The sequence below is a fragment of the Penicillium griseofulvum genome (assembly GCF_001561935.1).
Source record: "Penicillium griseofulvum strain PG3 chromosome Unknown contig_80, whole genome shotgun sequence".
NCBI classification, from domain to species: Eukaryota; Fungi; Ascomycota; class Eurotiomycetes; order Eurotiales; family Aspergillaceae; genus Penicillium; species Penicillium griseofulvum.
Window position 1 is genome coordinate 5,976,769 of NW_024467471.1, and position 20,168 is coordinate 5,996,936.

A 20,168-nucleotide genomic window follows, 5' to 3' on the forward strand; every position below is an offset into this window, starting at 1 on the left:
AGCTGGCTTGCGCGCGCAGCTCGCTTACCGAATACGTTATGCAGATAGATTACATAATCCACAGGAGGCCTCGCTTCTCAGCCAATAGAAACCCCATATTCCCCGCCCCTGGACAAGTGAGGCCTGAGGCCATCAAGGAGATGCAAACCCTGCAAACCCCTCGGGATAAAACTCCAAGATGTCGTGGTCACCTGACGTGACCCTGTTTGCCAAGCTTCTCTTCCTCTCTATCCTTTTTATCCCCGAATCAATCAACTATCTTGATCTCCTCTCCATCTCCATTAATTGTTAGAGGTATTTTATTTTATAGTGAAGTTTATTCACTAAAAGAGCCAAATGCAGAAATAACGGATTGAGGATCTACTATGTGGATAAGAAGATAAGGTTTGAATTTTTAGCTTGATCAGGCTAAGCTTTAAAGAAGCCGAGTCTAGATCGGATCAATAAGCCGAAGACAAAGGCCTGGAGAAATATAGATACATTTCCGTCACCGGCCGTTTCCGGCCCCGAAGTACGAATGCAAAATGGTGCCGAACAATAGCCTTTCCATTTCCTGTTGCAGCGGCTCCCTAGGCGTGCAAGACCGATCCGGCCTGAATATTCCACCTCGCATTTGTCTTTCTAGGGGACCTCGTGAACTCCATTATAATCTCCTATTATCTCATGATTCTATTATTTTCAATTACCACTCATGACATCACGAGGAAGTAAGGCGCTATTCAATCCTTTGAATATTGTACAAGATATCATCAACGGGCTTGCTACTCAATTTTATCCTTGAGTTTACCAATCAATACAGCACTATCCCAGAAGTCATGGGTCAAACCGCTAGCACAATGACCCGGCTAACGCCCGGCGTCGTGCTTGGCCATCCTGAGGTTCAGGGGAAATGGCCTAGGGACCCTGAACAGCTTGCTGTTAACGGCATTGACAGCGGTGTATTCATCAACGAACTAGCCAATATTGAACTTTTGCCGAGGAGTCTCAAATTATTGAGTGACGGGGAGAAGAAGTCGTTTGGTCAAAACCCCGAGAATCTACATTGGAAAGCCCATGAACAAGGGCCGTCTCCCATCCGCGAAGGAACATATCGTGGGACCAAGCTAGCGCTCACCAAAGCTTATGATCTAATAGAGCAGCGGTACTTACCCCTTATCTATTTTGATCCTCGGATATCGCTAATACGATCAACAGCTTTATGTCCTTCATGGATGTCGCCAATTTTGAACCTTTAGTTCCATCGCCTCTGTCCAGAGAAGAGAAACAGAAGTTCTTTGCTTTTACAAATGGCTCAGACGGTTATCCACCCCATCTAAACCTTGCTGGTAATATACCAGCAGCAGAGGAGGAGAAAAACAAGACCCAGAGATCAACACTCCAGCCATCTGATATATTTAACAAGATGCGCCTGCTTCAGTTAAGCTCTCTCTTACCTAGTGTTGTGCCAAATCAATACATTAGAGAGGCTGCCAAGATAGCAGCATGGGCTTGGTTTGGCTCTATGGGCACACCCGATGCAGGGACCAAACTCGCAGATGTGGAGTCGTATAACAGGAAAGCTCGCGGATCCACACACCGTGAAGATATCTTTGATCTCCCCAACGTGGGTGATTTGGAGGATTGGTACAGCGATAACCGATTTTGCCAGCAGCAGTTTACAGGGGCTAATCCTACAACCATTGAGCTGGCTTCGGATCGTTGGATACAACACTTCATTCAAGCCGCAAATGCACCGGAGGATTCAGAAGCTAAGCAGAACATCACTGATCTCAAGGACAACTGCCGTGAGTCATTATACATGCAGGATTACAGCTACTTCCGCGAGGCTGTTGGGTTGGATCCGAGTGCTGTCATCAAGAGTGCGTTTGAGGATCCAGGTGAGAAAGTCAAAGGCGAAAAAAGCTATCGTTATGGCTGCGCATCGGTCTGTCTTTTTTATCTTAATGACAAAGGCCAACTGTACCCACTGGCTATTGTTGTTGACTGGCGGGGAACTGCGGACAGATCTGTGACGATCTACAACCGTGAACTCATGAAACGGAAAGACCTCCGATCGGGAAGCGAGAAGAGTTGGCAAAGTGAGAACATGATCGATGAATCCCATGACTGGCCGTGGAGATATGGTGAATCCCCTACCCTTTGAGGCCCCTTTTTCGTGCGCTGACTTATCCCTTTCAATCTAGCAAAAACCTGCGTGCAATGCAGCGACTGGCTTCGACATGAAGTAACTGTGCACCTCACCAACACGCACCTAATCGAAGAGGCCACAATTGTCGCGGCTAACAGGCAACTCGACCCGAACCACCCCGTGATGAGGTTGCTCTATCCACACTGGCAGAAGACCCTGGCGATCAATGCGGCAGCCCGGAACACTCTAGTTCCCCATATCATTGTTGAGTTGATTGGGCTCAAACAAACAGAGGCGTATAGGTTTATCCGACACGCATATAAGACATTCGACTTTAAGCAACGCTACGTGCCGGCAGACCTCAGCCAACGTGGGTTCCCTCCGGAACAACTCGACAGTCCAAAGTTTCACAACTACGCCTATGCCAGATGTATCAACAGCATGTGGCACAAGATTAGGAGCTACGTCCAAGAGATGCTCACCTTAGACTACCCACAGCCTGATGCCGATCATAAGGTCCTTCATGACGAACGCATTCAGGCCTGGTCTGCAGAGATGCGAAGTCCCAGCGGTGCAGATCTACCATCCTTCCCAACCATTAGCACGTTCGCGGAGCTAGTTGATTGTGTTACAATGTGCATACATATTGCTTCCCCTCAACACACGGCGGTCAACTATCTACAAAACTACTACCAGTCGTTCGTTGTCAACAAACCTCCCTGTCTCTACACCGAGCTCCCATCATCTCTGAATGACCTGCTCGGCTACACCGAAAAAGACCTTGTTGAGGCCCTGCCTATGAATCGTACTCGGGATTGGCTTCTTGCGTCCCATACACCATACCTGCTGAGCTATAAACCCGGCAATAAAGAGAGCCTGATTGTCTACGCTGCTTCGAAGTTCCGGGTTTACCGCCACAAGCCATCAGAGGAGGACCAGGCCATTGCAAGAATCACCGGAAAATTCTATACAGCACTTGCTGATAGCGAAGAGGAGTTCAAGGGATACGGGCAAGCCACGGATGATTGGGACACCATCCCGTATGAGGTCCTGAGCCCAGAGTGGAATGCAGTCTCAATTTTGATTTAGGTACCATTGTGACCATGCTGCACATTTCGCTCTCGAGCATGCTTCTTTTATTGATTTATCACCCCGCCTTGGGCGTAGTTTGAATTCGAATAATTTTGACACTATCAGTTTAATGCTCTTTATACGTGTGTCCATGTGCGTGGTTCTATAAAGCCCAACCTATCATCCTGTATCTCCGGCATCTTGTCTGCGATCTGTCGACGAGGCATTTTTACTATTGTGGGATCCCTGTTTCTTTTTATTTTGTTCCTTCGTCCTTTATTGCTATTGGTCCGACTTTTGTATTATTTGTTGCTTTACTCCTATTAGGCATATCGCCGAACTTGTCGGAGATAGTCTATCCTCTACTGTACTTATTGACCGAATGGACTGTACTGGAAGTATCGAGAGCTTGGATCTTGCTAGTCTCACAACAAGACATATTTAGCATCGCTACGTCATACGCAGAGGTACAATCAACACGTAAAACTAGCATACTAAACAAAGTGATATCTGGGGCGACTGAAACGACTGCCACAAGGCCGCTTATGCGGCCGACTATTCTTGTTATAGTAATTCAACTATCTTAGTTATTCTGCCGGTCTAATTTCAGAAAATGAGACACCAAGGCGTCTATATTGCCCAGAAATGGGTGTTTGATCCCTGGCGTCTATACCGCTACGTATTAAGTTGACTTTGTGTTACTTTGCAGATTCCTGTTTCGATAGTCGGACATGTGCGTATAGTATGATTCATAAAGTGAAACAGTATAAAAACAATTGGATGGCATAAAACTCAGAACTAGGTACTAACAGGCTACGAGTGAGGACTGGGCCATCTCATCCTGGCTATTATGTCCTAAACTTTGCCACCCTTCATGATCAATTTGGTGCAATATCCAATCAACCTTGAGCCTAGCCTCGCAAGGATAGAGGTCGATGTGGTCAACTAAGGGCCCTGTACTACGTACTTCGTCCGTAACTCATTACTGAGTACGCAATGAATATACACAATTGCATCATTAATGCACTCTCAAGTAGATTACAGGTCTGGACACCCATGGATTTGTGGATTATTTACAAATCTGCAAAACATCCGCACTATCTCATTGCAGACGTGCGTGGCAAATTGTATACATCCACAAATTGCGGAGTGTGTAGTCTACGTGCCTGTTTTCAATTGGGTAATGCAACCCTCTACCTTGTTAGCCAGCTCAGCCAACCTTCACTTTGTTAAACCACCTCCTAATGGGGTGGCGAAAATATCGGAAACAGGGAAGAGTGGGAGTGAGATAAGTTTTTTATTGGGTAGTGTAATCTTGGAAGGATTCATGCATATGCAGGTAAAGCGGGGAGAGATTATCATCCTTGCAGCGGGATGTACCTAGACCCGTGCCGGAGCAAACTTTCTGCATAAGCCCGCTATGTCGTACATACGCTCCGGAAGCCCCGATGCAACTAGTATTGCCTATTGTTTTGGGTAGAAACAAATCTCTATAAGGTAAATACATCATTGGTTGTTGTTATAGTGTGGTAGAATATGCATTGACAAATCAGAGCGCTCAGGTGATAGCCAGTAGATGAAATAGGTAATCGATAGCCATATGTTCCACAAGTAGAGCATATTCATCACGCTAATCTATACTCGATTGATACATATATTGGAGTCAAGATCCCCGCAGCATCTGTTATACATGCTGTTGAAAACCCCTGCATTGATCTGGACCTGATGAGACTCCTGTATAGATACCTGAACTCAATTAGACTGGGTTGATGATGCGGGGGATAAAGAGAAAGAGGGGGTTTTATGCACGCGGCCATAACGAGCATCATGAACATTATTTCCTATTTTGTCAAAGGGAATGAACCCTGTTGACTCGATCTATAAAGTGAGTAGGAAATACCCATAATACTGACATCTTTCTTACTACACATCTTCAGATCTTCTTTTGTCTAACCATAATGTCCATCCTGAATCCGTACGATCATCTATCCTTCCTCGGTCGTGGGGGAGGCCTTCTCTCTTCCGACCCGGCCGTTTACCGTCGGCAGGTGTCTCGCATCCAGAGCTACATGCGTGGAGACCGATTCGATGCCAAAAAGAACCGGAAGCTACGTAACGCCCGTTACCAGCAGAGTCTCCAGCGGTCTCGAATGGGGGAGGGTGAGTAACACGCAAATATATCTATCGAGGCTCTTCTAACCCAATACAGAAGCCCGGAGGGTGCTTGACGCGAATCCAAAACAGATTGGAGGCCCGAGAATGTTCAAGATACTGGTGACAGGTCACGATACCATAGCCGGCCGCAAGCTGCATGACCCGAGTTTCTATCATGATGAGGGTCATTACCTCTTCCTTCCCGCCTTTGGTACGCCTGATACACCCATGCGACTGAACAATGGATGGATAGCCCCGAGTGATATCCAGATCACCCCCGAACGGAACATCTACACAGTCAACACGCAGGACAGCAACGGCGATAGCCTGTCTTTGTTTATCGACTTTACCAATCCTAACCGTCCCACTGGTCAGATATATCTTGCGGGAGGGAACTATGCGGTGATGCTGCAGCCGTATGCGGTCAGTTTTGATGTGCAGGTGGCCGCCAATTCGGGCGCGTATCTATCCAGCGGACAGGGAGGATTGGTGTGGGATCCTGATTCCTCGGAATGGAACTCAGCCTCGTGGGAGACAAGCATGACCTTTCAGTATGACACCGTCTCCAAGTCCAACCCGTTTGGCAGTCCGGAGTACATCAATGAAGCTGCGTATACGGACCGCCAGACGGGCGAGACGTTCTCGTTGGATGCCGAAGGAATGATACAATACACAGCTGTGATGGACGGCAGTGATCCAGCCGGTGCGGTTTTCAGCATCACTATCACCGATCAGACACAGGTGCCTTCACCTCCAGAGGTCCGAGTGAACAGTGACGTCAAATCTGTGTTCCCAAACCGATCTGTGTTTAAATTTGATGCCTTTGCCACTTCCTTCACGGGGGCTTATATTGTGCCGGACACCAAGACTGTGTACGGGGTCATCGGTACAGCCCAGTCGCCTTTTGGAGAGCCAATCCCAGCGATGCCCCGGAACCCGTCTCTACCACCATTCAAGTCGATCATCAAGCCTTCGCCCCATCTGTTACGCCCCGCTGATGACAAGTCATCACTTAATGTCACCGGACTCACGTCGCTGAACCCCATGGAGCCGGTGCCAGACAGCCCGACGCAGTATCGAGACGTGGTTTCGCAGGCTGCCAATAAGGATTTTAGCGACATTATCGCATACCACATGGATGATGACCTCCGAACAACCTTTGTCCAGGCCACGCCCATCGTGTTAGAAGATGAAACGGTGCAGGCTATTGCGACCGACAGCGGTGATAATAGTACATTTTACAATTCTCTGCAGGTCCCTTATGTGACTGCCAGCCTGTCACGCTCGACTCTACCCGAGGCAAAAGAATGCAATGCTCTCCGAGCTCAGGCCCAGCTGCAGAGTATTCCCGCCGAGTCTGACACGTACAAACGACACGCGGAGAAACTGTATCGCCATCGCTATCTGCTCAAGTTCCCTAGTATCCAGGCATATCTCGATGACCAGGCGGGAGGGGACCATACGGCCAATATCAAAGCCGCCGCAGAATATATGAAAAACAACATCAAGGAGCACGCAAATGGCATGGGAGATGGGGGTGATCCCGACCAGGCCGCGAAGAATCTCCAGACTGCGCTAGATGATATTGACTCTCTCTGTAGCTGGGCTGTGGACAAGAAGCTTCTTTGGGCATTTCAGCTATATTATTGGGGAGTCGTTACATACCTTCCCAGTCTGATGGCACAGGTTGCCTCCGGAGGAGCCACCTCGGGCACTGTATCCCGGATGTTGAAATCGCTTACAGGAACGTTTAGCATACTGGAAAACGGACAGAGTAACCCCGATGGAAAGTCGTTCCAGCAAGCATTCAACGACGTGGTGCAGGTGTATATGATGACCTCGATGATTCCGCAGTTTATCGACGCCAACGGGGTCTCGGAAAATTTCGACAGTGTGCTGAAGGCCATGCTGGAGGAATTCTACGAGGCAAACAAGGACAGCTCGAATGCCGATCTCGTGGAAGAGGCGAACAATGCAAAGCTCCTGGCTGCTGATGACTTTATACGGAAACAACTGTTCAATAGTCTCGATATGAGCATGCTTCTCGGGGGCAGTTTGGGCGATTGGTCAAATGTGGTCAAAGGGTTCAACCGTTTCAACGAGAAATCAGACTGGTTTAAGAAACTTGCAAATGGCGCTGGGATTTCCGGGACGTTCCTTCGCATGGCCTGCAGTGTGCTGGTAATCTTGCCCCTGCTGAGCGAGTTTGGCGGGGGTTGGGACTCGATGACAGATCAAGAAAAGGCTTCGATAGTGACGACACTGGTCGAACTGGGAGTCACATTTACAATCAAGGGCATCCAAGGGGCGATCAGGCTAAACGTGTTCTGGGAAGACCTAAGTGGGTTTTCCGATTGCCTCAAAGCCTTCTTTGGCTTTGAGAGTGTGATGAAACGACTTCCATCTGCTGCGCAACGGGTGAGTTTATCATTTCAATAATACGAGCTAGTACTAACGTGTAGGCAGACTGAAAGCGAGCTAGCCCAATGGCTGATCCGCACGCCGGAAGAAACCATGGAAATCACGGGCGAAGCAGTTAGCAAATCCTTGAAGATCTTCGGCCGGTCCGCAGGGGAGTTCCTCGCTAACGTCGTGGGCTGTCTGCTTGCCGCGGTCGATCTTGTGCTGACAGCGCTCGACCTGGCCGGGGCATCGGACCCACTGCAGATTGCTATGGACTCGTTGATGATTGCCTCGACAGCTGTCCAGCTCTTCGCTATCGGATTGAACTGGTTCGTCAGTGGTGCCAGCTTTTTGGCTGAAGGCACGGTGGCCATTTTGGAGTCTGTGGTAACCTGTGCGGGTCCCGTGGCGTTTGCCTTTTTGGTGGCTGGACTTATTGTGATGATCGTAATGATGTTCCTACATAAGGATCCTCCCAACCCCATCCAGGACTTTATCGACAAACATGCCAAGAAGCTTGGTCTGAAAATGGAGCATGAGACTGACATTGACTACTTTAATGTCGTACCACCTGATAGCTCGGCCAGCTCCCTCAATGGTATCTCGATTAGCACCGGGTCTGACTTTATATACCTTGCATTGGGTAAAGCGAGCAAGGAGAGCTCTGACGGGTTTGTTGTGGACGTCTCTAGCAAGGTCACTTACGCCCCCGATACATGTTGGTGTATCACCACCAACTCGACAGGAAAGACGACCATCTTCACCTATGCGCTAGACTCGAAAGGGAATTGGATGGCAGTGTGTCTTGGACAGACTAAGAATGGCGACCTGGAGGTCGTGCCTCCTCCATCGAAGATCACGACTGATGCAGAAGGGAACACAGTACCTGTGGATGACAAGGTCTACCAAGAAGCCCTGGGTCGACAGCAGTGGACTTTCATCTGCCAGTCAAAACCCACAACAACCACCCGGAAGGTCGACAATACCGACACAACGTACGTGACATCCGCCACCTTCCAGATAATGCAAGGAAGCAAAGCACTCATGGCGTCTGATTCGACCATCCATCTGGGAACCACCAGCGATAGCTTCAGCACGTGGAAGCTGAGCCTGGAGACCTTGGGTCCTGCCCCGTTCTACTATAACCAAGCGGAATGGACCTTATCAACCGACAGTCGGGATGAGTTGAATTGGGTTCACTTCAAGCGGCCAACATCTTTCCCTCTCAAGTGGTCCATCACACCCTGTCTTCCCTCCTTTTTGACACTCGTTGAATCCGGGGATGATGCCGGCACTGTCAAGCAAGTGACTGCCACAGCTCCTGCCATATTGAAGCCGACAGTATTTACCTTGCTGGCCAGCATCGAGATCGAGGGGCGCTCCTACCAGCAAGAAGGCACGCTGACAATCACCGTCCTTGATGCCAACAATCCACCCATTGGCGAATGACTAGAAGAACCCGAGACCGTCTTCCGCCCTGAGTTGGCATATCAGAATTTTGACGATTTCATGTCTCTCACTCCAGAATTCTTCCAATGGCTCCAAAGATCTTCTCTCCCCTTGAATGAGCACTATACAGGACAGGGAGCCATAGGTCGGATTCGGACTAGAGATCTGGGCATGTGGCATCTTCCAGGCAGCCTTGCCCCTCAACCCTTATTTTGGAGCCTTGTCTTCTTTGGTTCGCCTTTTTTTGAATTCCCTCCCATCCAGAACGGGGACCCGTGTAATTATAATGATGCTGCAAAGGCTTTCATTACCCAGGCTATATACAACGGCGATGGTGAATACAAGGTAAGCAAACCAGCCCAGTCCTATTCAGTACTAATAGGTGGATAGGAAGATTGCAACATCACGAAAGCTTTTCAAACAACAGATTCTTTCAATACCAAATTATGGGACAGCAACGTCGATCGATTCATCGAGTGGCTACAATGGGGTGGCAGCAGATCCACCACGGGAGGCTTATGCTCGCTGGAAGAATACAAAGAGTGCATCACATCTCCATACTGGATCGCCGGAAAAGCAGCCGCTCAAGCTAGCGGCGAATGGAGCAACCCCAGCCTAGAAATGTTCCAACATTTCCTCAAACTGTCTGCCCTAGGAGCCAGCGACACAGAAATCCAGTCCATCTACACCACCGTCACCACGCCTAGCGACGACTCCCCACAGTCCATCGACCCCAGTGCCTTCAACGACATTACCCCGGACAAGTGGAGGTCGTATCGCGGGTACCTAGTTCCTGGGAAGATCAGTACAGGTGACTTCAGGATATCCGTGGGCCAGACGTATGAATATTACAAAATGATGGCCTCCTACCCGACAATAGCGTATGCAGATCATGATTTCTTGAAAGATGCGGGGTATTACAAGTGAGGCCTTTTCGTTTTTCAGTTAGTAAGCAATGATTTATTTCTTCTTTCGATATATCTAGTGCTGTGATGCAAGATGGGAAATTGGAAAATGGATTCTTCTTCTGGATAGTGTCGATAACGAGCCTGCAAGTCCATTAGCCAAGCATTCCATTAATATGTCTAATTAAACCCTCTCGGTTGTAAAATAAAGTCAATTCCGTTAGAATCTACGGAGTAAACAGGCAATTCAAGGTTGATAAGATCAACTATGAATTGCCCGTTTTAAGTGGGGTTGCCTTTTTCGTCATAGTGTCAACTTGAAACTCGTGCCAAGGTTCACCTCGATGTCTTCCCACGGTCAATGCTCTGTCACTTTTCAGCCGCAGCCATTTGCTTTTACCTAGTATGTATCTAGTTTCTGAGGTTCAACTAGAATCGAAATAGGACTAAATTTAGAGGGCTCGCTTTATCATATTTTTCATTTTCCCCCTTAATTTGACCTTTGCTGTTGATCTTTGCCTTGTTTTGCTGTGGGGAAGCTGGCTATGGTTAAGTAGCCCGAAGACAGTTGGGGCTTTTTCCCGGTCTACCTTCCATCCTTTGCTCACAACGAAGAAAGGGTTTATACGCGAGGGGATTCTCGATTAGTAAGGAATAACAGTTCTTAAACAAAAGCGGTCATCTTCATCGAATGAATTTATAACATACCACCTTCGCCAGCCTGAACTAGAAGTTCTGTTATATAGTAGTCTGCCTAGGAAGTCCCCTCGGCGAGACTAATCTCGCGACGAAGATTAATGCCAAGGTGACGCCAATATCCTAGCCTTAAGTGCAGGGTCTGTTCGAGCGTAGGGTCCCTCTATTAATAAAAGACCCCTAAATTTTACTAGCATTCCTCTTCTGTTTTTCTCGCTTCGGTTAGCTCTTGAAATCCAACCTTTTTTGGACGAGGCCATTACCTCGTATCCTCTACATCACACACGGCTTGTATGCTTCGCAATCAACTTTCGTTTGGCTTTTAGTTTCGTTCTTTCCTATCATGGCTGACGACCTCGATTGGGGTCCCCCGTTCGGATTCGCAATACGCAGAACTGGCTCCTGCTTCCCAGGAGAATGCCTCACCGCCGCAGGCGTTGATCCTATAACATCGAAAGATGTCTTCCGATGCTGCCCTAGTGGCTCAACTTGTAGTGACAAGTACACAGGGATCTGTTGTCCGGGTATTACAGACTGCAGACAGGAAATCAGTAGACAACCACATTGCGCCAATGCAACCTGGGGTCTTTTTGAAAACTATGGGGGCGGATATTTCTGTTGCGAGAGGGGAGAGTGGGCGTATAATAGGACTGGTGAAGCGGTTGGAGTTGGGTGTGCGCCAAATGGGGTAGCCAAGGCTGATGATACCACGCCACTATACCAAGTTTCACTAGGTAAGGCGGATTTAATTCCTGCTTGCATGTTATGAGTCCACATCTAACATAACTATATGTAGGCGTTCCATCATCGACTAGCTCCCCTACATCGAGCAGCTCACCGACATCCAGCAGCTCCCCAACATCTAGCGACATCCCATCATCGAATCGCTCTTCTAGTCCAAATACTGGCGCTATCGCGGGTGGTGTGGTTGGCGGTGTTTCTGGGTTGGGAATCATTGTCGCTTTGCTTTGGTATTTCATGCGCCGTCGTCCGCAGAAACAATTATCTCAAGCAGTAACACCCATCACCGAAGAATCGGCGATACAGCAGGAGCATCTGCAGCCCCCAGGAATACCGAGCGAGTTAGACGGCCAAGGTCGTGTGTCAGAGCTACCCGGCAATAAAGAGAGCACACTGAGCGAGTTAGGCGGAGGTCATGTGTCAGAACTACCTGCCAACAAGGAGAATACTATCCACGAGTTACCGGAGCCTACAAAAGCTCGATAAAAGGTTGTGACCTTATTTTGATATTCCCTGAGAGAGTGCCGCATGAGAGACTTGTAGATGATATACCCTCGGCACCCCGGTGTTTGGCCATCTTCACTCATCCAGTCTCTCTATAATGCCTATAATTCTAGTTGATCGAGTGGATTCAGGTAGATACCTCCGCATTAGGATCATATTTCCAGTCGATAGGGTATCATCATCGCTATCAAAAGGTGGTTGGTAACTTGCGCCCCACTAAACCCACAAATGGGCCGAAGCCCTGGCCCACCAACCAGCAGTGGGCCCAGCCTTTGAGGTCCAACCCAACCCCGGGCCCATTGATGGGGGCCCCCATTGAAAGCCCATGGCCCAGCAGATGGCCCGAAGATAGGACCAGAAAACCAGCCCATTACTGGGTTAGGCTGGGTTGTGAGCTGTATGGGGTTTGCCGAGGTCTAGGCAGAGGCATACAAGTTTATGGGGCCTTCCAGGGTTATAAGGTATGATTTGTAACGTCGTTAACCGGTAAGCGAGTTGCCCACATTTCTAAAAACACGTACCCCAACGCGCACTATATAACACGTCTACAATACCACCAAAACGTGCCAAAAACCGTCAAGACTCGAATGAGCAGGACAGGATCCTTCTTGCTATCACGGCTCTTCAAAAACAAGAAATCTCCGTGTTGCACGCATATTTGACGTTCCAATCTCTTATAAGAGAACACTTCCCAATTCGGAGAGCGTCAGGTGATCGCCAAGGCGCGGGGTCGATTTCGGTCAGAATTATTTTTCCAGTAAGAAGTCAAGCTATCCTTCCATCCTTACCTGATCAGCGTCGAGTCTACCCCCATAACCCCCGGGGCCTTTAGAAGCTTAACCGCTTATGCTTTATAAGCTAACTCGGCACTATTTGCATTAAAGCTGAAGGTCCACCATTTGTACACAAACTGCTCAAAAAGCTTCGTCTCCTAGCTTCAGTATTTTCGTCTGCACCATTGTACGCTGCCATTTTCGGCTCTTGGCGCGCTTGCTTAGGTACAAACCCCTGACATTGACAACGAGTCTTGATATTGAGATCGACCCTCAAGGCTGAGACTTTAGCTTACAACTTCACGATGGCCTCCGATCCTCAAGCTTCCCAACTACTTAGACAGAGAGAGGCAATCGATGCATCCAATAGCTCAATACTCCCAAGGAAAATGGCCCTGGGCAAACTTTACTCTATCAGCGATCTCCATATCGGCTTCACGGACAACAAAATAGCGTGGTCAAATCTGACACCTCATCCAGGAGATGGACTCATTCTGTGCGGAGACGTTGGAGATACCGCTGAGCAGTTACGAGCAGCATTCTCTAGAGCGACAGAATGCTTCGATACCGTATGGTGGTGCCCGGGCAATCACGAGTTATACACGATGCCCGATCAATCCGGCGCCGGAGTTCGAGGAGAGCAGAAATATCAAGAATGCATTGCTATAGCGCGAGAATACAATGTTCTTAATCCTGAAGACGATTTTGTTGTTTGGGAAGGAGAAGGTGGCCCAGCCGTTATTGCTCCAATTTTTACACTGTACGATTATTCCTTCAGACCTGACCATGTGAGCTTGGAGGGTGCTGTCCCTTGGGCAAGGGAGAAGAACACGGAAGCTACAGATGAGTTTTTGCTTCATCCGGATCCACATCCTAGTCGGCAAGATTGGTGCAAAGTGCTCATTGAGAAATTTGAGACCAAGTTGGAGGCTGCGAGAGCACAATTCCCCTCGTTGCCTCTTGTTATTGCAAACCATTGGCCATTACGGGAAGACTTGGTGACACTCAAATTTATCCCGAGGTTTAGCTTATGGTGTGGTACCAAATTGACAGATGATTGGCATCGGAAATTCAATGTCAAGGTGGTAGTTAGTGGCCATCTTCATATTCGGAGAACCGATTGGAGGGATGGGTGTCGATTCGAGGAAGTCAGTCTTGGATATCCACGGCAATGGAAGAAATGTGCTGACATGGGCATGGGGGTGGATGAGCTTCTGAGAGAGATTTTACCAGGTCCAGAAATTCCCAAAACTGGGGAGGTTCCGACTCAATGGAGAATCTACGGATAGAGTCATGGGTTTAAATCTTGTTAGTGGAAACACTTATTGTCCATAATGAGTACCTACTTTGATGGTTCCTGGATCAAGACTCAAGAGCACATCTATATACTAAAGTACTAAATATCTCTTAAGAAAAGCATCGTAAGAACCATGACACAGCCTGCTGCTCCGCTCGCTCCGCCGCCGCCATCTCCTGTTTATCTTCCGGATGGGTGCGAATCGCAAAGCCATGCTTAGCACCGGGTATAATCTGGACATCATGCTCAACATCCGTCTTGCTCTCAAGAATGACCTTCATTTTCATGATATCGGGTCCCTTCATCTGGATGTCCTCTTCGCCGACGGACCAGGAGATGGGAACCTTTATGGAGTCAACGTCGTCCGGAATCTTAATGTAGGTAGGGTGCGCGACGAAGGCGGCATCGATAAGCGGTTCAGGTGCGGAGGAGAGGGTCTGGGATGAGTGTCGGGTCACTCGGTGCGTGGGGTCGTCTTTTGCGAGCTCGACAGTGTGCTTGCCACCCCAGCAAAATCCGGCAGCGCCGATCTTCAAGTCTTTTGTCTGAAGGGAGGAAGGAGGAGGTGAGGTGCGGAGACTCTTGAAATAATTGATCACGCCGGCTTCGGTCTTGGGCGGGCTGCACGTCAGTATCCAGGGGGCGACGTAGTACAGGGCCATGAGGAAGTAGAACGGCTTGACAAAGATTGTGGTGAGCCAGGATGCTTTCTCTAAAAGCGTGTCGAATATAGGAAGGACTGCTGGAGACATGGCACGGCCTTTAGGTATTTACAAGTCAGCTGTAGGTTAACCTTAAGACTTAGGAGCTGGACGGACCATTCATAAAATCTGGGCAGTAAACTAGGAAACCACCTTTAGCATAGTGGTCGCATAAGACTCGGTTGTTTACAAAGTCCCAGCCAAATGCATCAGTAATAAAGACAATGATGCCCTTGGGCGTGACGCCGGCTTCGGGCTCAGCAACGTAGGTTTTGACGCCATGAATTGTGGCCTCCTTGCCAGTTGCATGGCTCTTGGAGACTCCTCCACGAAAGCAGTCGGGACAGGACATAGTGGGAGAGATTGAATTGAATTGAATTGTCTAAATGAGGATTCAGGAATGAGGATTACGTGTCTCGAACAAGCAGAGGAATTCAAAGTGCTCAATTGATAAAGGTCGGATATTATTTTACGAGGTCGGGGCGGTCTTTACTCGGCTTTGGATTGATTTCGTAGCTGAGAAGTTGCGTTGATATTCGCCGGCTTGTGGCCGGTGCACCGACTCCGATATAGCGACCCCGATTTGAACGACCGATCCGATATTAAATCCGATCAACTCCGATATGGCAACAACGCCGATCCTAAGCCAACAAGAACTGTAGCGAAAATTGAAAATCGACTTTAGGTGTTGTGTCGGAGTCGCTGCAATGTTGGAGTCGGTGCAACTATACCTCTACATACTTACAAGGATTTAGTATAAGTTAGGTTCTATACTTAATCAACAAGTGACATACTTGATACCTAAATTCTACAAATTACCTGAGAATCAATACATAGTTCTGTTAATCGGTCATCCGATCGTTTCTTCCAATCTACAGCCTTCAAAAAACCAACATTCACCATGACAAACCAAGCCTACGTCGCTGACCACAGCGCTCCCGTCCTCCGCACGCACGCCTGGCGTACCCCCCAAAATAGTACCGCCTACCTCCTCCCACACCTCCAACCCACCTCCCAAATCCTCGACATCGGCTGCGGCCCCGGCAGCATTACCACCGGACTCGCCGCCCTCGTCCCAGCCGGCCATGTCACCGGTATCGAACCCACTTCCCTTCCCCTCGAAGCCGCTCGTGCCCTCGCCGCCTCGGAGGGTATCACCAACATCTCTTTCAAAGAGGGCGATATCCACGCGCTGCCATTTGCAGATGAATCTTTCGATATCGTGCACGCTCATCAAGTACTCCAGCATATCACAGATCCAATCGATGGACTGCGGGAAATGCGAAGGGTATGCAAGACCGGCGGTCTTGTTGCGATTAAGGAAAGTGCTAGTTTGCACTGCTACCCTGAAGCGCCTGAAATGGTTAAATGGCAGCAAATTTACCTCAAAGTTGCGGCGGAGAGAGGCACCAACCCGCACTCTGGGGAGAGAATTCATGTCTGGGCTCGCAAAGCCGGGTTCAGCCCTGAGGATGTGAAGTGTAGTACCGGGAGCTGGTGTTTCCAGACGAGGGAGGAGAGGGAATCTTGGGGTGGTAACTTTGCGGAGAGATCTGTTGGCAGTCCCTTGAGTAAGGTTGCGGTTGAGAAGGGATATGCAACGGAGGAATTTTTTGAAAGGGTGCGGGAGGTTTGGTTGGAGTGGGTTGAGGATGAGGATGCGTGGTTTGGCATTTTGCATGGAGAGATTCTCTGTACGAAGAGGGATGCATGAAGCGAAAGCTTATAGCTGTTACAATATATGACAGGCTCAAAGCGTACGGGTTACAATGGGCGAAGGAGAAGGAGCAACATAAGGAAATTAGAAGCTCAATGCGAAGATGGAAGAAGGAGTTGAAGTACATTATTGATCATCTATGTGGCAGAACCACAAACCATAGTATCAAATACCACTCTATCTTGTATGATGAGAACTCAGCCGTATACTATTTCTTTGATCATTGATAACAGGAAAATCGCACACTGTCCTTGACGTTATATTTCAGATAAACACTAAGAGTCATATGAGGTTGAGATACTAATGAGGGGGAAAAAGTGGGAGAATTGAGCTAAATAGACGACTTCCTACATGAAAACCACAATTTCTCAACATGAAAATGTATCAATCATCAACTCAAAACACTAAAGGATTTCTAGACACCAATTTCTCTCTTCCAACCCCCCCCCACCAGCGCGTCAATTTCTCAAGATCGTCTCGATACGCTGTCACGCACTCACAACGTCCAAGTCTTCGGATCGATGCCACGCTGCACTGCAGGCCGCCGTCTGATGCGCTCAATCCACTGCAGCAAGTGCGGGAACTGGTTCATTTCCTCCTGGGTGATCTGGCCGTTGCTGTGCCAGACATTCAACCAAGCTTGCAGGCGTCAGTCAAAAAGCATTGTAGAGTACGTGTTGGGAGTAGTGCCTTACGCCAAGTGGAGATGTCTGCGACAGAGTATTTCCCTGCGCCTATACCGGCGAGGTATTCCTTGACCTGTCCAGTGTACTTGCCCGAGAGATGGAGCTCGAGGACGCCATAAATGCGGATAACTTCGTTCTTGAAACGGTTGAGGGCGACTACATTGAACCAACAATCAGCAATGCGTACCACGTGGCGTATGAATTTCAGATACTGACGCGCATCGTCTTTAGCATTCCTGGAGAACCAATTCAATTGACCTTGAATTGGTTGGCCCTGGCAATTTGTTAGCATAGTTGAAGTCATCAGCACCAGGAGGATCAATACACTGCCATGCCAGAAGAAGAGCCATTGCAAGCATTCACTCCGCCCAACATCGTCTGTAAAGCCGAACGCAGGCTGCTTGTCACATTCCTTGAAGAGGTGAAGCAGCTCGGCTGAGGTCTCCATCACCGGAAAAGGCGGGTTCTTGGTGTTGTCGACGAGAACCGGAATTCGTCCTGCGATTACTAGTAAGTAAATTGTTTACTCCTACATGATTGTTCCATACCATTCGGATTGAGTTTCAAGAACCAGTCTTTCTTCTGCTCATTGGTGCTGATGTCGATGATCGTCTTAGTGTCTAGGTAATTACCGTCAGCACCTCATGTGAAGAAGCGATCGGGCCAGTTTTTCGCACACTCAATGCCATACAACTCTTTCAATTCCTCCAGGTAAATTTGCACCTTCTGGCCATTCGGGGTCGACGTGGTGATCAGGTGCAGCCCCTAGATACCCGCATTAGCTTCAACCTTTAGGGCCTGGTGGGCTGCCGCTAACCTTAGCGTTCTTCACCTCCGCCGGGGTGTCGTCGAGATAGGAGTTTGAGGTCATTTTGGGCTGGATAGTGTTGTTTCGCTTTTCTGTTGATTTAGATGTCGTAAAGATTGCTGGCCGTTATAGCCTGAGCCCTAAGCTCGATGTCACCGATGTGGGGCCTCCGATCGGCGCTCCGATCGGTTTTCCTCGAAAAGCGACGATCATTGCTATTCTGGTTCAGAATAGCCCGACGATACCCTACAGTATAGAAAGAGTAGGTGTTTAAGGAGATTAAAGCTTAAGTCCGCGAAGAGGTAGCTACGAAGAGTACAGCATAACTCCAAATCCGTTTGGTTCAATATCTCTAAGAATTCGTTTACCTCTTTCCACGTATCCCAAAGAACGACTCAGATCAACGATAATGGCTAGCACAGTAATGAAGGCTCTCGTCGGGGGTGAGTCGGGCGGCTACCGGCTGGCGGATGATATGGACATTCCCGCCCCAGGGCCAGGCATGATGCTTTGCCAGGTGCATGCGGTCGCCCTGAGCCCGTACGACGCAAAGATTGTAGACTATTCGAATACGCCTGGTGCAGTGGGCGGCTGCGACTTTTCTGGCATTATCGTTGGGGTGGGCGAAGGCGTTACACGGTTCAAGGAGGGAGACCGCGTCCTCGCCGTGAGCTTTGGGCTCAATGCCTCAGACAAGACGGCAGGCGCTTTTGCCGAGTACGCGCTGGCAATCGAGGACTTGAGCTGCCACGTCCCCGAGAATCTGACCTTTGAGCAGGCATGCTCAATGGGACTTGGTATTGCTACTGCTGGTCTCGCCCTTTTCCAATCGCCCGGGCTACACCTGGAAATGCCGCGACCCAAACCTGCTTATGATGATGAGAACATGCCTTCATTTGTTCTTGTTTCCGGGGGTGCAACTGGCACCGGAACGATGGCAACCCAGTTGTTAAAGATGTGAGTTTTGTGCTCCACATCGACATGGACTATATACTGTTCTTAGCTGCACTTGAGATAATCTCAAAACCACCTCACTGACTCTAATATTCACAGTGCCGGTTATACCCCCATTGTCACCTGCTCACCCGCCAACAATGCTCTGTGCGAGAGCTACGGCGCTACCGCTTGCTTCGACTACCGGTCCTCCACATGCGGTGCCGACATCCGCGAATACACCGCCAACAACCTAGTCTCTGTCTTAGACTGTGTGACTGACGCGCCGACAATGCGTATGTGCTATGAGGCTATTGGGTCTTCCGGCGGCGCATACGTTGCGCTCGAAGCCGTTACTCAAGTCGTCAAATACACGAGGAGAGATGTCCGTGCAGACTGGCTGATGACTCCTACCATCACGGGAAATCCAGTGGTGATTCCGGGTACGTACGGGCGCCCTAGCACACCCGAGCATAGGATATTTGGGGCGGAGTTATTCTTGCTAGCCGAGAGATTATTGATGGAGGGCGGGATCAAGAACCATCCTTTGGATATTAAGGAGGGGGGCTTGGAGAAGATCCCTACGTATGTGAATGACTTGCGTGTTGGGAATGTACGGGGCAAGAGGATGATCGTGCCGTTGGTCGGTGCATAGATATGGTCAAAAGTGTAGTTCTCAATATTATCTATGCTTGCTCATTCCAATTGCTTTGAAGATTTAAACAGGATCAGTTTAGTGCTGTGACTAAGAACATTTTCGAATGAAAATTTTGATACAGAGTCTTCTTACATAGTGATTGACTCTAAATTTAGTTGGATCTCATAATCATGAGAATGTAAAAGGACTGAAGTTGTGGTTCTACCTTGTCCAACGGGTCTCTACAGAGGTTCTGCCATATGTATGCAAAGACTGTAGTTATGCACAAAATGGGGGTTTGATGGGGGATCCAATGGGTCCACAGCCCACCACTGGTTGGGCTTTGGGTCAGGGGTTCGGGCCCATTTGTGGGCTTTGCGAATATCATTTTCCCTCCCCGCATTTCTCCAAAACTTGAACTCGGCGTACTACTAACGCCGCCCCCGCCTTGTCCGACTTGCGACCTCGGGGATCCGATCGGCTGCGGAGCCTCAGAAAAGCTTAGACCGAGCCCAACTCCGACCTTGTAGTCCCGGCTATAAACACTAAAAGATGAATGTATGAA

At 48.9% G+C, this 20,168-nt stretch overlaps 9 protein-coding genes across 9 annotated transcripts; 7 read left to right on the top strand and 2 right to left on the bottom strand.

Moving 5' to 3' along the window:
• Positions 1-815: 815 nt before the first annotated feature.
• On the top strand, positions 816-3,217 carry PGRI_031370 (putative lipoxygenase; the record flags this gene model as incomplete). Its single annotated transcript, XM_040790850.1, has 3 exons — positions 816-1,141; positions 1,195-2,123; positions 2,184-3,217. 3 exons carry the CDS (start codon positions 816-818, stop codon positions 3,215-3,217), a joined length of 2,289 nt encoding a protein of 762 aa, XP_040647803.1.
• Positions 3,218-5,157: 1,940 nt separating this feature from the next.
• On the top strand, positions 5,158-9,205 carry PGRI_031380 (uncharacterized protein; the record flags this gene model as incomplete). The annotated part of the gene is made up of 3 exons (XM_040790851.1): positions 5,158-5,359; positions 5,409-7,771; positions 7,820-9,205. 3 exons carry the CDS (start codon positions 5,158-5,160, stop codon positions 9,203-9,205), a joined length of 3,951 nt encoding a protein of 1,316 aa, XP_040647804.1.
• Positions 9,206-9,376: 171 nt separating this feature from the next.
• PGRI_031390 (uncharacterized protein) lies at positions 9,377-10,132 on the top strand (the record flags this gene model as incomplete). The annotated part of the gene is made up of 2 exons (XM_040790852.1): positions 9,377-9,550; positions 9,596-10,132. 2 exons carry the CDS (start codon positions 9,377-9,379, stop codon positions 10,130-10,132), a joined length of 711 nt encoding a protein of 236 aa, XP_040647805.1.
• A 1,246-nt stretch (positions 10,133-11,378) lies between these two features.
• Positions 11,379-12,033, top strand: PGRI_031400 (uncharacterized protein; the record flags this gene model as incomplete). Its single annotated transcript, XM_040790853.1, has 2 exons — positions 11,379-11,478; positions 11,603-12,033. The coding sequence occupies 2 exons, from the start codon at positions 11,379-11,381 to the stop codon at positions 12,031-12,033; spliced, it is 531 nt and encodes a 176-aa protein (XP_040647806.1).
• Positions 12,034-13,129: 1,096 nt separating this feature from the next.
• Positions 13,130-14,113, top strand: PGRI_031410 (metallophosphoesterase family protein; the record flags this gene model as incomplete). The annotated part of the gene is made up of 1 exon (XM_040790854.1): positions 13,130-14,113. One exon carries the CDS (start codon positions 13,130-13,132, stop codon positions 14,111-14,113), a length of 984 nt encoding a protein of 327 aa, XP_040647807.1.
• Positions 14,114-14,231: 118 nt separating this feature from the next.
• PGRI_031420 (dienelactone hydrolase family protein) lies at positions 14,232-15,174 on the bottom strand (the record flags this gene model as incomplete). The annotated part of the gene is made up of 2 exons (XM_040790855.1): positions 14,232-14,881; positions 14,940-15,174. 2 exons carry the CDS (start codon positions 15,172-15,174, stop codon positions 14,232-14,234), a joined length of 885 nt encoding a protein of 294 aa, XP_040647808.1.
• A 549-nt stretch (positions 15,175-15,723) lies between these two features.
• Positions 15,724-16,536, top strand: PGRI_031430 (class I SAM-dependent methyltransferase; the record flags this gene model as incomplete). The annotated part of the gene is made up of 1 exon (XM_040790856.1): positions 15,724-16,536. The coding sequence occupies one exon, from the start codon at positions 15,724-15,726 to the stop codon at positions 16,534-16,536; it is 813 nt and encodes a 270-aa protein (XP_040647809.1).
• Positions 16,537-17,035: 499 nt separating this feature from the next.
• Positions 17,036-18,096, bottom strand: PGRI_031440 (glutathione S-transferase family protein; the record flags this gene model as incomplete). Its single annotated transcript, XM_040790857.1, has 7 exons — positions 17,036-17,178; positions 17,235-17,381; positions 17,442-17,499; positions 17,551-17,723; positions 17,774-17,845; positions 17,903-17,990; positions 18,043-18,096. The coding sequence occupies 7 exons, from the start codon at positions 18,094-18,096 to the stop codon at positions 17,036-17,038; spliced, it is 735 nt and encodes a 244-aa protein (XP_040647810.1).
• Positions 18,097-18,442: 346 nt separating this feature from the next.
• On the top strand, positions 18,443-19,621 carry PGRI_031450 (zinc-binding alcohol dehydrogenase family protein; the record flags this gene model as incomplete). Its single annotated transcript, XM_040790858.1, has 2 exons — positions 18,443-18,990; positions 19,087-19,621. The coding sequence occupies 2 exons, from the start codon at positions 18,443-18,445 to the stop codon at positions 19,619-19,621; spliced, it is 1,083 nt and encodes a 360-aa protein (XP_040647811.1).
• Between the last annotated feature and the right edge of the window lie 547 nt (positions 19,622-20,168).